Source organism: Oratosquilla oratoria, chromosome 8, assembly GCF_046742065.1.
Source record: "Oratosquilla oratoria isolate Oo_2021 chromosome 8, ASM4674206v1, whole genome shotgun sequence".
Taxonomy (NCBI): Eukaryota; Metazoa; Arthropoda; class Malacostraca; order Stomatopoda; family Squillidae; genus Oratosquilla; species Oratosquilla oratoria.
In genome coordinates, this window is record NC_134784.1 from 7,920,668 (window position 1) to 7,936,477 (window position 15,810).

Below are 15,810 nucleotides of genomic sequence, written 5' to 3' on the forward strand. Positions count from 1 at the left end.
ATGAAAAAGGAGCTATGACAGGATTAAGTGTGATATACTGAATTATCCGTCCTACGGACTCCTTAGTAGGTATATACGGACCCTTGGTTGAAAAACACTGCCCTTAGGCTGCGTTTACTCCGAGCGAGTCTCGGGAGATTCTCATCAACTGTTGTGAGTTCGTTTGAGTAGAAACGATGTCGGTTACAATCTTTCGTTTTTCTAATCTTCAAATGTCAAATTACCTCTGCGTCATATAGTGAGAAACTCAATGGCGAAATGAAAGGAGCTAAATCTTTACGAATGTTAGATAGATTGATGAAGTGTCCCTAGAATGCTGCAATCAGTCTTCTTCTAACTATTCAAATACGCAGCATTTAGCGAGAATCGGCCCAGACTCGCTCGGTGTAAACGCAGGATAAGTGGTTGGAATAGATCGAGCGGCCCAATGCAAATTTCTTAAGATTTCGTTGTCGTGGGCTGCCCGGAAACTGAAAGTAAAATGAACTTTGCTATATGGCCTATTGTCGTTGTGATTGGTCGGTGTTGTTATAGCTGCAGGCCGAGTGGTTCTTGAGCTGGACTTCAGCTATTTAGTGCGAAGCAGCTCTTCAAGAGACGGTTGATTACGCGTTATTTTTGTCGTGGTCAGCATCGCGGTAACTTATGTCTATCTGCTCAGTTTGCTAAGCCAATATTATGACCACTCGTCTGAACAAGGTTTGCAGTTCACGTTGTTGGACTAATCGTTTTCGCGGGAACACCAGACTGAATTTGCATGTAACACATACTCGATTCTCTGAAAACTACAGCAGTCGGCAATCAGCGGATACTGAGAGAAAAACTATCCGCGCAGTGTAATGTTATTTCCGATAAGGATAGAAGGCATTTGAAAAAAAAAAAATCTAAGACTACACCATTCCATTTCATTCCTAACAAATTTGATTCTCTATGCTAAAATTATTCATCCATCCCATTCCATTTCTATTCACTATCATGTCCTGGCCACAAGATACACGTGACACATGCTTCCCGTGCAGGTGACGTTCAGTGTGCTGTAAAAACTTGATTATGGTTTCGTAAAAAGAAAAATCAGCACACATACACGCAGACGCACAAATACAAAGGAACCTTCGACATTTTTTTTCGTTGCTCAGTGCTATATGATTTCTGATGGTGTATATTAGAATTTTGTTTTATCCTCTTTCGGATTTTTTTTTTCATAACTTTTATCTATGCATCAATTTATTTTTTACTACTTTGTATTGGCTCTCTTGGGGCAAACACCATACATCCTTATTTTTTACGAGAAATGGTCGCCCAATCAAATAATTGTTTTGGCACTGTATTGGCAGGGCTTGTTTCTAGACTGCTTTGACAAGTATCAGTTGTTATATTGATGCAGTTATTGTAAATGATGCAAGTTACATCTCTCTGTGAATATAACCAATAACTTCTTACAGAAATTCATTGCGTAGCTACTCATTTATGTTAATTGTGCTCATAATTGGAAAATCAAAATTATTATTCTCTACAGCATTATGTAGATAACTTGTGTATCAAAGCTCAGATGACTACAATATCTACAGTATGTTCAGAATTCTAAACATTTACCATAAAGTTCCAAGTGAAATATGAAATTCGTTTCAGATTGCTTTGTCAACATTTCTCCATGTTACAAAAAAAGAAGAAAAAACAACTCACACCTCCACCAACGCCTTTGTCCCCAAAATCTAAAAAACAAGCTATACATTTCAGGCATAACTCAATTTCTTATAAAAGACAGAGCATCAATGATGGCTTCAGATATATATACATACATACATATACCAACAAACGCTTTCCCTTTTATAAGGGGGATGGTCAGCCAAGACATGCAACCTCCCGTCACCTGCCTCACACGAGTCCAATATCGATTTGTTGTCCTTTTTGTCATAGCTCCCCGCCCAGTGTATGGGTCAAAAGCAATGCACCAATGCACATCACCTCCGCAGCAACGCTCTACAGCCGAATTTGGTTTACCCCCAACACACATACCGCCTTATTACATGGCGACCCTCTCCTTTCATCCACTCAAGAACATAAGAATGAAGGAGACTGCAAGAGACCATAAGGCATATACTAAGCAGTTCCATGTTTATTACCACCTGCCATCCCCATCCATAAAGTTGTCTAACCGTTTCTTAAAACAACCGATAGTTTCAGCGCTCACTACATGTTTACCAAGTCTATTCCATTTGTTGACTACCCTATTAGTAAACCAAATTTTTCCTATTTCTTTCTTAAATCTAAATTTGTCCAATAATATATAGTAGCATCAAATTATCATCCATTTTTTAACACTCTCCACTCACATCTATCTCTTATCTTCTTCCTACTCAGCAAACATTCTCTTTGTACCCAAAGCCCCTTTCATCTCACCCCTCCCTCCCTCCAATTATTAACGGTCCTCCCCTCAAGGCCTCTCCACCCACCTCTGCCTCCCACACTCTGTTTTGGTAATCTTCCTTCACTCATATTTTTCATATACCCAAACTATCCCAGTATTCATGATCAATCCTTTCTGACAGCTCAATTCTCGTTGTACCCAAGCCCCCTTTACCCCATCCATCCATCCATCCATCCAATTTTATCAGTCCTCCCCTTAAAGTCTTTATATCCACCTTTGTCTTCCATAATCCTTTTCTATCACCTTTCTTCATTCCTTTTTTTATACACCCTAATTAACCCTGTATTTTTTTTATCAATCCTTTTTACCAACTCTTTTCCTTATCATTCTGTGCCTCACCTCCTCATTTCTCATTCTATCCATCCGCATAACTCCCATTATACTTCTTAAATACTTCATCTCAAACACGGTTAAACTCATCCTTTGTACCTCCCTTAAACTCCAAGTCTCAGCCCCAAACAGTGCTGTAGGCACAATCACCCCGTCAATAAATCTCTTCTTTGCAGTCATCTTCAGACGTCTATTTCTCATAACATTTTTCATTCCTCCAAGACACTTGCTTCCTTTATTCTATGATACACTTCAACGTTCACTCCTCCATTTTCTGTTAATGTAACCATACATACTTAAAATTCTCCAATTCCTTTAATCTCTATTCCTTAAGACTTACTTCCAACTCGCTGCCACACTTTCCCTGTGTACATCTCATTCCCTTATCTTTGCCCACATCTACTTTCTGTTTTTACCTATAACATACCATGCCAAGCTCTGTCACGAGCTGCCATAGACCCTAATTTGACCCAGCCGCAAACACAGTGTCACCAGCAAACAATAACTGGCTCACCCTCTACTTCCCTCCACTCTCACTAACCATCTGTAATCCATTGCTAATTACCGTCGCATTTACCTTCCGTGACACCCCATCAAGGCACAAGTTGAACAACTATGCCAACATTGCACAACACTGGCGCAGCCCTACTTTTACCTCATACCCCCCAGTCTTATAAATTACAGCCCTAACATAAGCTCTAATACTCACGCAAAAACTTTTGACTGCCTTTAGCAACTTTCCTCTTATCCTATATGTCCACAACACCTCCCACAATGCCTTTCTGTCGGACCTGTTATAAGCTTTCTCCTGATCCATAAAAATCATATATATATATATATATATATATATATATATGTATATATATATGTATATATATATATATATATATATATATATATATATATATGTATGTATGTATGTATGTATGTATGTACCGAGAATTTAGGCGACTGCAGTCCCCACTGGAACATGTGTGTTGTACACGAGAAGCATAACAAATTTTATGGTCATCTTCTATTAAGGGGAGCTTTGTTGTGCTAGAGTTGTTGTTGTCACGAATTAAGCGGTTGAGCTTTGCCTTTAATGGTGCAAGCGAATGTCCTGAGTAGTATCGACGCAGTGTTATCAATGCCTTCGTGAAAAGATCCCTCACCCACTGCTCAACATAGACCGCCACGAACGCAGAGCTTAAGAGAATCATTCAGCTTCTCGGCAACAAGAAATAAATAGCGTTATAAGGCATCGAATGGACAACTTTATGCGCCAACAAGAACAACAACCAGTTACACAAAACATAAAATTCTTCTATAGTGGTACTATGTCTTCAGCCTACAAGGATAACGAGAAAGCCGTCAAAATGTCATTTATAAGAACGTCACACCCACCGACCCGGCTTCAAAAATCGACCTCGTTCTTTATTACAAGACAAGAAAGACATACAACTTAGTCGTAATGAACAGTTGCCTCCCTAAAACAAATGAAATGCAAGAGGTGAACTTCGTGTACCAACACACATGTTCCAGTGGTGACTGCAGTCGCCTAAATTCTCGGTAAATTGGTGTCATCACTACAACACTGTCAAAGAGGATTTCAGCACATCTGGAGGACGGCGACATAAGAAGACACCACCTGTACGAGCATGGACTCGCACTGAAGAGGCACCATATGGAAGGCACCACCACCATCATCGAAAGGAACAACGACACCAGAAGACTAAAAATGACAGAAGCGGTGCTCATTTACAATAAAAAACCCGCTATCTATATCCAGCAGTAGCCTGAAACGTCGTTACCAACCAGAAGACAGAGAACGCATCCCGTGCGCTGATTGGCGGGCGGATGTTTCAGCTCTCCGCTCCCCTCCGATATTTACCAACATACGGCCAAACCGAGTCATTCTCTATCAACAATTTGACCAGTTAACACCTCCTGAAGATGGCCAGTTAAGGTCGAAAGACGTCTAGAGGAAAATACCATGGACTTCAGTACTCTACTAAAAGATCTGCATCCAGACGACCGCACATTGGTGCGTAACATAGAAAAGAAATTCTAAAAACAGAATAATGCTATCACAGCTGTTGACTTAAACAACGTATGCATATATATATATATATATATATATATATATATATATATATATATATATATATATATATAAGTAAATCATAAAAAAAATCCTTACTTTTTGTCATAAACTTTCCGCACATCTGCCTCACCATAGCTATTTGATCCACATATCCTCCTCCTTTCCTAGAACCACACTCCCTCCGTTCGCTTCTTAATCTTTTCAATTAACGCCCTTCTATATACCTTGCCAATTAGACTCAACAGAATGATCCCTCTAAAAATATTACATTCACATTTGTCCCTTTATCCTTTGTAAAAGAATTATAAAAGCAATCCTCCAGTCTCTTGTCGTATTTCCTTTCCTTAAACACATCAACTATCTTCACTAGCCAGTCTACCATAACAGCTCCTTCCTTCGTTAGACACTCCAAATGATACCCATCTAACCCTGGTGCCTTACCAGATTTCATCACTTTCATTGCTCTTTTTATCTAATAGTTTCCCATTATCCATTTATTTTCTTCTTTCATCAATTATTTTCCTGAAATCTCCCACTGAAATAATGAATTTCTCCCAAGCCTAATCGCTTATAGCTGTTCCATGAAATAATCTATCCATCTTCACCTTACGGATTTTACTTCCATTAATATTTGTCCATCTATACCCTTTACCTTTTCCTCTCAGTCATACTCCTTTCACTTACATCCATTAATAATAAGATGAAAATCTGGGCATTGGTTTTTAAGTTATGAAAAAAAGGTCGCGAAATTGACCTATCTCAGTGATGAAAAATTAAAATCTCAGATTCATATAATAATTTTTTCTTTGACAACAGACCAACTCCAGAAAGTTCCGCTGAAATTGGACTAATTTTTCTTAAATTATAGAAGTTAATTCATCAGCGCCTGTTTGTCACTGTTAGAATAGAAAACGTGAACCTATTAAAACTTAATAAATATTTCCTTGATCACTGGGTTCTCCCTCCATAGACTTAAATCGAAGTTCAACTACAATTTCTAGAGGTATTTTGCAGACAGACAGACAGACAGACAGGGTGATCAAATAACCTCTACCTAACTTTATTAGTAGGTGATATTAAATGAAACCAAGTTTATGGTTGGACAAGTTCGTAAAACCCGAATCTCTTTCAGATCGTACACATATCGGAAAAATCTGGATATAGCTATTTATAGTTCTAGGCGAGGAAAGTGAATTTTCTCTGTGAACCAACCGATATATTTTAATCTTAAGAATGAGTATAGGTTAGGTCCAATTCAGAGTGGGCATACAGTGACCTCACTTGACGGTAATTTCTTGAGGCTAGGTCTGTAATCTTTTTACATCGCCAACCTTAAAAAAAAAAAAAAAAAAAAAAAAAAAAAAAAAAAAAAAAAAAAAAAAAAAAAAAAAAAAAAAAAAAAAAAAAAAAACCAGGGGGTAAAATAGTAAAACTGTCTGGCTGACCGCCCTTATCTTACTTTGCATCCTACAGCGACATCGCCGTCGGGAGATCACATGTCTGTGCAGGTGAGACACTTCTACCACCACCTCCACCGTCGCCAACCCGCTCACCGTTGCTTGCCAACGCTTCTCTCTCGTCGCCGGCAACTTCGCCGCCAATGCCTTCACCCTCAGGTTTCCATGGTAAAATTCCATTCAAGACCACATTTACTTTTGTCTCCTTGGCTCTCTCAGTCGGGTGACGCTCCCTCATTTAAGATGATAACATCGTCTGGGTTTAGATGTGATAAAATCTGTAAAGGAAACCACCGTACTGACTGGGGGTCAATCAAAGCAGTCTCAACCCTCCCCTGCTGTGATAGTTGGATAAAGTAGTCTGTTGTTAATTATAATGAAACGTGTAAGGAGTGTTGGAGGGGTTAATCAATTCCATTGGATGTCAACTCTGAGTTGAACAAGATAGACATTAACAAGGATGAAATATTTGACCTTTTCGATGACCAGGGGGTTCCCCTTTGCTGAATAAAATTGCCTGATGGAAGCCACAACTAATGACAGTCATTGAATAGCCGAATAAATCCACTGGAAACAGGTAGAACAAATGTGTATAGTAAATTACGAATAGTAGCGAAGTACACATTAAAGTACGGACGAGAACATTACCCTTCTCCTTTGGCTTCCCAGCGAGGAAAAAATAGGCCAACAAGAAATGAAACAGTATTGAACAAAGGTGTGGTAGAGGTTACTAAGCCACGTGACTCTGGATAGATGAACTTGGGGTCGTTCCGAAGCACAATGAAGCCGTTTGCCTTTAGCAAGAGGGAAATAGGTAAAGCGTCATGCCAAAAGGAATACCTTCTTAGTGGCAAGATCCATCTCAAGTATTAATCGGAATGAAATTAAAAAGATAGATACTGAAATTTTAGCCTCTGAAAGGCATTAATTCAAAACATCATGTAATAAATTTGATTATGTATCAAATGCGCGTCTCCGAGTGTCCTCATTTGGTTGCATTAAGGTGTTACAATACGTAAGAGGTTTCCGTATCATGGTAATTTGAATAGACACTGAACACGTCAATATAAGTGAAAGGGTTCATTAAGATGGGTTTAACACAAAGGCGCTAAAAAAAAAAAAAAAAAAAAAAATCCAGATAGACTGGGTAATTTGAAAATTAATTAAAACCCAGCGAGTCAAGGATGGAAACCTGACACCTCTCGAGATGGCACAAGCCAAAAGGCTCCTTATGTGCCACTCGAGAGTAACAACAAAGTTTTTGTTCAGATTTTCAAGTAGGTATACGAACTTGACGACCTTGAGTTTACATAAATGATAGATGTGCACAGGGTGAGGGAGATCTACCAGCTAAATGGCTACATAAACACACACAGGCACACACACCTGGGCAGGATTCGAACCCGGACCGCCGTAGTGACAGTTGGAGACTCTACCAACCGCGCCACCGAGTCGTGTGTGTGTGTGTGTGTGTGTATGTATATATATATATATATATATATATATATATATATATATATATATATATATACTTAATCCGGTGGGTCACAGGACTCGTATAAACCCATCTCCGCTAGAACTAATCGTCTACATCGTTGAAAATTTTTCAACAGTTCTCTATAGTCAACCTCTTTCTTGTATCTCTTCCGCACCTTCTTTCTAATGTTGTTCATTCACATCAACCTTGATGTACCTCTTAGTCTTCTTGTCCGGCCGACCCCAACATGACGCTTTTCGGTGTTCATTCTTTTCTCATTCTTGCAACATGCCCACCCCATATCATTTGGTTTCTTTTGATTATATTTATAATTCATGGCTGTGGGGTGATTCCACTCTTTTCTCGGTTATGACGTTTTCTCCACCCGTTAATGTCCTTATCACATATTGGTCCTACTATTCTTCTTAGATCATTATTATCAAATACCATCAATTTGTTCTCTAATTTCTTGGTCAAGGTCTGATAATGGTGTTGTTTATACTTATTTTGCTGGTTCTTGATATATTTCTTTTCTTCATAATGGGTAAAAGACTACAATAACTTTTAGCCAGTGTGATCCTGGTTACTTTGTTCATTTTCAATGTAACTGTTGTATCAAGATGTTTAAATCTTTTAACAACTTTACTGTCTTGTTGATTTGGACTTACCTGGTTTCCTTGATTAAGGTCGTTTCTTTTTAATTGCAAGATCTTGGTTTTGTCTACGTTTATATGTAGTCCCATTCTGCTGGCAGTTTGCTGAAAGAGTGATAGCATATTTCCTGGACCTTCAACGTTATCTGCCATCATGTCAACGTTATCTGGATAAGTTAGCTTATTGATTTTTCTATTATTTAAGTTTAATCCTTCTTCACTATTTATCATCGCACGTGTAATCCTTTCCATTGCCATATCAAAGAGTAACAAAACTTTCTGATAATTTTCCTCCAACTCTAACTTCACTAATATTTCTTCTAAGACCAGGTTTTTACCAGGTTTATAATATTACTTGGAATTCCAAGTTCCTTCACTATGTTCCACATTGATGGTTTGTGTGTATTGTTGTTTGCTTATTTGAAATCTGGGAATAGCTGATAATGGTCTTGGTTGCATTCCCAGTATTTTCCCATTGCCTTGTTATAGATATATAGTCTATTATTGAGCTTCCTGGTCTGAAGAAAATTATTCTTTTTACTATCTCGTACCGTAGGATGGGGTAATCGGGCCATCACTGGCGTAAATGGGCCATATAAAAATTATTCATGTATTAAAAATGATGCTACAACTGGTAAATAAAATTCTGGTAAAATGGAGGTAGGTATTTATTCAGGGTAAAAGTGAAATATTTTAAAGCCAATTAAAAAAAAAAAAAAAAAAAAAAAAAAAAATTATATGACCCATTTACCCGCCGATGGCCCGATTACCCCTTGCCAGTACTTAGTTTGAAGCAACGCAATTCCTCTGTAATTGGAGCAATGTAGCTTGTCTTCCCTCTTATGTACAATTATATCTTCGTTCCAAGAGATCAGTAATCTTTCAGTACAACTAATTAAGTAATTTTTTTCTTTACGATTTCGCTTCCGTCCCTCAACAATTATCCAGGGATATTGTCTGAGCAATGAGTCTTGTTATTTTTCAGGCACTGTATCGGTTGAGCCACTTCAGCTTGCAACGGTTCTTATGTATGATATTCTCACAATAGGTCATGTGGTTCAGGTTTGCTGAGCAGGTCTTTATAATAGTTTTTCTATTGTTTGATTACATCCTCTTCATTTATCAATATATACTCATCTATTCCTTTCATTGTTCTTTCTCTGGTTTGGTGTCCTCTTTTTAGAATTTTGAGTCCAACTCTATCCTTGTCTATTATTTCTAGTTTATCTTTAAGAGATTTTCTTTTCTGTTGTCGCTTCACCTTTTTCAAAATTTGTCCTTTTTTCCTATATTGATTTTCTAGACTTTCATCATTAGGATTCAGTTGTTGTTAATTTCTAGTTGTTTTTCTTTCGCTTATTAGATCTCTAAGGTCTGCATTATTCTAATGACTTGTATTTTTTTTTTTCTTTTTGCCGATAGTAGTTTCGGCTACTTCTTTTACCGTTTAAGCTATCTCTACATATCTTGAACACTTGCTTCGTTGTCATCAACCACTGTATTTAGTACAGCAAATCTATTTTGGACTTTGATTTGATATTAATCTTTTACCGTAACATCCTTCAATTTTTCTACAGCGAGCACAGTTCACCTTACTGCTTTTCGAGTTTTGTTAGTTTTCAGTTTCACTTCCTTTTCAGCTATAACTAGATAATGACCAACATTGCAGTCAGCTCATCTACTGTATAACTGCGTACATCCATCAATGCATTTTTGAATTTATTGTTTAGTAATACATGATCAATTTGATTGTATATTTTGCCGTTAGGTGCAGTCCAAGTTCTTTTATGAATGCCTTTATCTTGAATTAAGGTTGCTCCTACGGTGAGGTTATTGAATGACGCTTATGACAACACTCTATTCTCACTACAGACCTTATGCATGCTTTCCTTACCTATAATGTTTTAAAGACGTCACTCCCACTTTCGAACATTGCATTCATATCTCTGCATTGACTATGCAAATTGAAAACAGGAGAGACGAAGAAGAGAGAGTAGCAATAAACAAGCTTTTCAACAAAAGGCAGATATCAGAGATTAGAAAGAGGAACATGGATGAAATAGAGGGAACTATTCGGAAAGGTAGAATTAATATATCATATGTAGGCGTTTTATCTGTGAGTGCGTGCAGCTGTGAATAAAACTTGTCGTTCTCCTCTTTGTTATCCTCATTTGGAGCATGTAACACGATAACGGTTGTTTTGAACCACTTAATTACAGTTCAGTCGTACCCTCATAATCCTTTTATTTACGTATTGCACTTCCAGTAAGAAAGTTCTTGTCTTATCACTTAGACACACATAGTGATGGATTTTTTTTTTATCGGAGTTTAATTTTTTTTTCACAATGCTAAAGTTGCTCAGATATTAATATTGAGTATAGAAAACAGGTGTAAGTACTTGATTCATCCCTCCACATATGTGTACCTATCTTCAGACACTATAAAAATAAGCATAAGTAATTGATATGGGCCAATATGGCAACCTTGCAAAATCTAAATATGCATGAAGCTACTTGCCAATATATTGTGTCTGTATACACCAGCAATGTCATCAACCTGAAAACAAACAAGTATTGATCAGTCTATGTGCCTTTATTCAATATAGCCATGTGCTGTACATGTGTTTGATGGACTGCTATAAATGGTTTCCTCCATGTATATCCATCATAGTCCTCTAAAATCCACTCCAGTCTAAGCTCAATCTTCAGGGATTGAACACTACAAATTTTCCGTACTATATCTCTCCATGTCATGTAGCTCCTGCCGCTCCTCCTCAGGCTCCTCTATATCAGATGAAATCATGACTCTAGGGCCGGGGCTGGGCAGATCATCAATTGAGTCCTCAGAATCTGCTTCAGAATGGTCCGAGTCGTCCGACTCAAGCTGGAAAGTGGGGATGCTGCTTGAAGCAGTAGAATCCCTGCTGGTTGATGGCTGTGGTGGTGGTGGATTACTGGCATGAGCTGCATGGCGAGGATATTCATGGGCATCGTCCATATTGCCCAGTGCCAAGTTTTGCCCAATAAACACCAACTTGGCAGCTCTGTCGGTGGTCAAACGATTCCTTCTCGCAGAATGTACCAATGCATGTCTGCTAAAGGATCGCTCGACAGATGCACTGGATGGGGGCAGTTGCAGGATGTTTGAGGCAACACAGGACAGCTGAGTTGAGCAACAGATCCCGTTCCACCAACTAGATGCTGATGTCTTATCAACAGCACTCCAAACAAATGGCTTTGAAAAAAAGTTTGATTTGGACCTGTAATCTGCCAACTCAGCTATTACTTGGGTCTCATCGACATTTGGCAGTTGTGCAGCAATTTCATAAATGGCCTGCATTGCATCCACCTGAAAATCAACAATATTTTTAGTATAAGTATATGATACCGCAACTTGTATAATTTTAAAGAGATACTACTAGTAATTTAGGTCAGGTGAATTCAGGTCAAGTAAGACTTGGAGGCATATGCAGTGGCATACGGGCAAGACTGGATTTTGGGGTTAATAAGAATATATTATTACAAAATAAAACTAAAAACTAAAAACTACTTACCGCTTCTTCACCCGAAAGGTGACATCCACAGTAACAAATTGGCCGCTAAGTGAATACTTTTTACCAGGAATTTCTCCCTTTCACAAATTATTCCCTTGAAGGCATCTTCTTCACTCTTGAGGATTTGGGATGAGAAGAGATTCTCTTCAAAGGACAGCTTTAAATCACTGAACACTTTCAATACCAGAGAGAAGTTTTTATTGTCTCCTTCTATGGCAGTGATGGCATCTGCCACTAGCTTCAGGAGCTTGAGAATACCCTCAGTTTGATCCCAAAATACTTCTAAAAGTAGGAGCTTCCTAATGGATAAATTCAAAGAAGGCTTAGCATCATCATTGATTGCAAAAGCCTGGAGTGCATGTTTGTTAAGGCATATACTCTTCAGACACTGGATAATGGATCCCCATCTGAAACAAAGGACAACAATATTATTACCAGCATGAATTCTAAATTCAAAACAGCTCAGCCATGAGAAACATTAGATTAAATGTACCATTAATAAAGAATTCACAGCAAGTTTACTGGCATAAGAATGAGATTTCAAATACTATTTTGCAAGTTGTGATCTTTAGCAATGAGTAATATACTAATAATTCTTACCTTGTTTTAACAGGCAGTTTTAGTGTCTGCTGTTGCCCCTGTGGTGACTGTTGTTGATGTTTGAGTAGAGTAGTGAGCTTTTGGGACTGTTTGACTGCTTTGCAAACTTTTATGCAGTCAGACTGGATATTTTCTGCAGACTTGATCTTTTTTAGGTCTGTGAATATTAACTGCAGAGTGTGAGCCATGCAACCATATGGTTTTATGTGGGGATACTCCAACTGAAGCAGTTACCAAGCCTTTTTCATATTAGAGGCAATATCTGTGCAGACCCCCAACACTTTTAACGGCCCAATGTCGTCTACTACTTTCTTCAGGAGATCTGCTATGTACTGCCTAATGTGGCTTTCTGCACCTAATAATAAAACAGAAGCTATAATTAGATATTGCAGCATATTCCAAAAGTACAAAACTAATGAAAACCGGAATGCAGAGAACTGACTATTAATTAATATTAATCTCTTCTTAAGATAGGAGGTTTATGTGAAATACTTTATTTTATTGTCTAAGTTAATTTTGCAATTGAGTTGTAATTGACTGCTATTTTAACTAAAACTAACCTATTGCAATGCTGCTCCAAAATATGGGCCTTGGTACTGTCACAATGAAGTTTATGATCCCCTCATCCCTGTAATTATCCAGTATTTTAGGATTGATTAGGGCAATAATTATTTATAAAAGAATATTAGAAATAATAAGTGACATAATGATGTTACACATTCCTACAGTTCTTACCTGACATTAGTCTAAATATCACACATTACTGCAACACTGGAAGCAGATGCTACTAGTTCCTTAACAGTTACAGAACACTCCTGGTAGACCCTCTCAAGAAGATTGTTTGAGATTGAGTCCCGGCTCGGAATCTTGAAAGATGGCCTCAGAGTCTTGAAGAACTTTGCCCACAACTTATAACCTAGCATGCTTAGTGGACAGCCACTTGCATAGATAGCCCAGGCTAACTACAACTGAGCTTTTTCCTGTAATGTATTTGATTTCCATTAATCATGATACTAATAGACAGATTACTGAATGTTGACATTGGAGACACATTAGAATATACAATATATAACTATAAACTATAACATAGTATATATTTACTGTTTGTGTTTCTGTCATTTTGTCAACATATGTGTATGAAACAATCTTCTGCTGTGTTAACCTTTTGGCTTTGGCAGGAGTGGAAGTCACTGGAGTGATTTCAGAACTGACAGAAACAAATGATCCAGGTCTACTTGTTGTGCCTGTGGCTGTGTCAGGTCTGGGCAGAACCATCGGAATCGGACTTGTGAAAAATTATTCATCTAATGTCCTTTGCATTGTATGAGTGCTTGTATTTGTTGCACTTGTATCATGTAAGAGCAACTGCAGTTCCATGTCTGAGTCACTGTCTATGCCTTATAATCTTCCCTCAGTAGTTTCAGCGTCAGTAAGAACTGTTTTTTTTTTGCCTTTACCACGTGTCAAATACTTCTTGATTTTTTCACCACATTTCTTGCACTAAACTATATGGTTTACCATCCCACAAAATAAGCATTTCACTTTTGCCACTTTCCCATCACTTGGGACATCTTTGAATAATTTGACAACTGGAGTCTTCTTCCTGCATAGCATTGTAGGTTTTACTCACACTACCCACACAACAACAGAGTACAGGACTGATAACAAACACGAACAACTTACAATGTTGCCAAATCTCAGTCACAGTCGTGCCAAACCTCTTATGAGACAAAATTCCAGAAACTACACCAAATAGGCAGAAAACGCTTATATATCACCACCATCAACGGCATATTATTAACACACATGTGTTTCATAGTTAAAGATGCAAGAGGTTCATTATCAAATCAATAAAATACATCAAAACATTACACACAGAAAATGGGAAATGACCTAAAATCATAAAAAACTATGTTTGTGAGCGGTATACTGTTTTATTTGATAATCTAGAAACAATTGAAATGTGTTTTTTCTTGCCGAGATATTTAAGACAGAATATAAAAAAGAAGATCTTGTTTTTTTGTCACTTTTTTATTCATTTATTTATTTTTTTGTAAAAAACGTGTTTAAAAAAGGCATGTTTTTTTGTTGTTGTTGCATCGCGAGACACAGCAACTCCTCGTGTTGGAACACTGACACGGACAATATAGTTCAACAGTGTTCCAGGACGTGAAACAGTTAAATCACCCTCTGGATTGGGACAAAGCTGATGTTATTTTCAGTTCTGGCTGTAAGGTCAGGAGGAAGATGGTAGTATCTACCCTAATAGAATATTACCCCAACATGAATATATCATAGGGGCATTGGACTAATGATCGCAAATATCGTCAACAAGTACCTACCTCCTGACCCCATACCACATGATTCTCAGGTCACTAGTGAGTAAGAGTAGTCGTCGATGTACCTCTCCCGCTTCCTCTTGTTGTAAGAGATATTTATGGATAACACCCTCCTCCCTCTCTGTGCTACTGAAGAGGACTGCAGTTGGCAGTCAAAATAGAAAGACAACCCGTCTCCAGTCTTTTCACCTGCTCCGACTGTGGTATATATATATATATATATATATATATATATATATATATAATATATATATACATATACATATATACATATATATATGTATATATATATATATATACATATACATATATATACGTATATTTTATATATATATGCATACATATATTTATAATATATATATATATATACATACATATATATATATACATATATATATATATATACATATACATCTACACTGAATGGTTCCCAGCGATCAATTGATATATACATATACATATATATATATATATATATATATTTATATATATATACACATATATATATATATATCACAACACCACAGCCGGACGAAGGAATAAGTTGCGTAAGCGAAACTATACATTTTGATTGCTAACTGCAATCCTCTTCAGTAGTACAAAGTGGAAGGAGGATGCTATCTTAAATAGCAACCTCTTACAAAAGAAAGGGAACTTGGAAGATAATAAACGTCACTACCCCAACCCTATGTGAACTGAGGATGACATGAGGTTGGGTCAGGGGGAGTGGGAGGAAGCTTGTTGACAATATGTTTGGTGATGAATAGTCCTGATATAGTGTCTGGGGTCCATTGACCCTTGAAAATATTCATCGTGGGTAGATGTTCAATTATAGTGGAATCCACCATTTTCCTTCTGAACCTACAGCCTGATTTATAAATAAGGTC

At 37.5% G+C, this 15,810-nt stretch overlaps 2 protein-coding genes across 4 annotated transcripts in view; one reads left to right on the forward strand and one right to left on the reverse strand.

Annotated features, from left to right (window-relative positions):
* LOC143027572 (uncharacterized) overlaps nt 1-15,810 on the forward strand; it is a 517,585-nt gene that overhangs the window by 260,414 nt on the left and 241,361 nt on the right. The gene's annotated exons all lie outside the window — the stretch shown is intronic.
* LOC143027452 (uncharacterized) lies at nt 11,647-14,476 on the reverse strand (the record flags this gene model as incomplete). Of its 3 annotated transcripts, none has more annotated exon segments than XM_076188739.1 (6): nt 11,647-11,779; nt 11,985-12,391; nt 12,585-12,939; nt 13,145-13,212; nt 13,320-13,564; nt 13,747-14,476. In XM_076188739.1, coding segments are annotated over 2 exon segments (588 nt in total). In that variant the 3' UTR covers nt 11,647-11,779; nt 11,985-11,991.